Source organism: Mandrillus leucophaeus, unplaced genomic scaffold (assembly GCF_000951045.1).
Source record: "Mandrillus leucophaeus isolate KB7577 unplaced genomic scaffold, Mleu.le_1.0 Scaffold79, whole genome shotgun sequence".
In the NCBI taxonomy this organism is placed as follows: domain Eukaryota; kingdom Metazoa; phylum Chordata; class Mammalia; order Primates; family Cercopithecidae; genus Mandrillus; species Mandrillus leucophaeus.
Window position 1 is genome coordinate 4009817 of NW_012108585.1, and position 1737 is coordinate 4011553.

Genomic DNA, 1737 nt, shown 5'->3' on the forward strand with positions numbered 1-1737 from the left:
TGAGTGGAGGTGGATCAGCATGAAGGTCTCTGTCCTCATTGCCTTCACATGGAATAGGCTGAGGAGGAGGGAGAGGAAGGGCTGGCCTTGCTGTCTCAGGAGTGACAGAGGTGACCAAGGTGGAAGAGGTGGAAGGGGAGGTAGGCACACTTGGTGTAAATTAAAAAAAAAAAAAAAATCTGTGTATGAGTGAACCTGTGTAGTTCAAACCCGAGTTGTTAAGGGTCAACTGTAATGTGCTTACCTCACAGGGCTGTTGGAAGGATGATGTAATACTGTGCATGTAACAGGCTTAGCGCTATGCCAGGCACATAGTAATGGCTCGATTTATTTTACAGGGAAAACATGCAGGTAGTTTTCAATTATGTTGGTATAAACTAGCTTGGTGAAGGGTGAGCTATGTCACATCCTAAAAGTAGAATCGGAATAGGGCTGAAATCTGGAGATCTGGCCCTGAAGTGAGGTGCCTGTGGTTCCTGGGTGGGGTCCTTGCAAAGCATGGCCCTGGGGTTCTTATTTTCCAGTCATCACCATATTTAAGGGTAAAGTGGAAGAGGTGGAGCTGCCTGTGGAGAAGGTGGACATCATCATCAGCGAGTGGATGGGCTACTGTCTGTTCTATGAGTCCATGCTCAACACGGTGATCTTTGCCAGGGACAAGTGGCTGGTAAGTGTCCTGCATGCTGTCCCTGCATTGGTCGGCTGGCTGTCCTGCTGCTCTACCCAAGGCCTGCAGCCTAGGGGGCATACGAGGACTTCAGAGAAGACTAAGGCTAGGAGGTCACTGCCCCAGGCCCCTCTCTTTAGAGCAGATCTGTATCAGGGACTAGAATGGTCGTCTTGGGTCCAGCATGTGTAACCATCAGAGTGGACTTCCGGGGGTCTCACCTCGGCCTCTTTTGCAATAATAGACATTCATTCTCCCAAGTTAAAGGTCCGTTTTGGTCAAGAAGTACTTAGGACTTGCATGGCTGCCAGAGCCAGGTGTGCTAGCCATCTGGGCTTCTCAAGGCCAAAGTCATAACATCTCTCCTCACTGGGTTTACCTTCACCCCACCTCACTTGTCCCATTGACTCCACTTAGGTCCCTTAAATTCTCCTTGCTCCAAAATAAAAATTGAGCATTGCTGTCCCAGCCCTCGCCCCAGACAAGGTGGCAGTCCACTGCATGAGAGATGCTGGCAAGGGGGTGCTTGTCTGGTGACTCTATGTGCGGTTCAAAATGTGATGTCTTTGTCAGGTGAATAGATTACGAGACCCATTTCCCCACAATTCATCAACAGAAACCTGGAGGGCTTATGTTTCCAGACCGGGCAGCTTTGTACGTGGTAGCGATTGAAGACAGACAGTACAAGGACTTCAAAATCCACTGTAAGTCCCCTCTTGCTTCTCCTGTGGACTTCCACCGCACAGTTGGGGTGGGAGGCACTCCAGTGGGCCCGAGATGAGTAGGCAGTGGCATGAACACCATTGCTGTCCCTGAGGAGGAGCTTATCTGGGACCGTTTCTGGAGTCTGCTCTCCAAATGTTTCTATCTAGTCCCAAGGATGCAAGGTTTACCGAGAGAAAATAAGCCATATGGCTAGGATGAGAGAAATGTCCTGGGGTGAAAGCATGAATGCAATGTGAATTAAAAATTGGACTGAGGGCCGGGCGCGGTGGCTCAAGCCTGTAATCCCAGCACTTTGGGAGGCCGAGACGGGCGGATCACGAGGTCAGGAGATCGAGACCATCCTG

The 1737-nt window shown here is 50.3% G+C and overlaps 1 protein-coding gene across 2 annotated transcripts in view; it reads left to right on the forward strand.

The window, feature by feature from the left end:
• Window positions 1-1737, forward strand: part of PRMT8 (protein arginine methyltransferase 8) — a 216041-nt gene that overhangs the window by 183906 nt on the left and 30398 nt on the right. For both annotated transcript variants that reach the window (XM_011967174.1, XM_011967173.1), the window contains exons 5-6: window positions 525-667; window positions 1284-1371. In XM_011967174.1, coding sequence (XP_011822564.1) covers window positions 525-667; window positions 1284-1371 — 231 coding nt within the window. The remainder of the gene's footprint in view (window positions 1-524; window positions 668-1283; window positions 1372-1737) is intronic.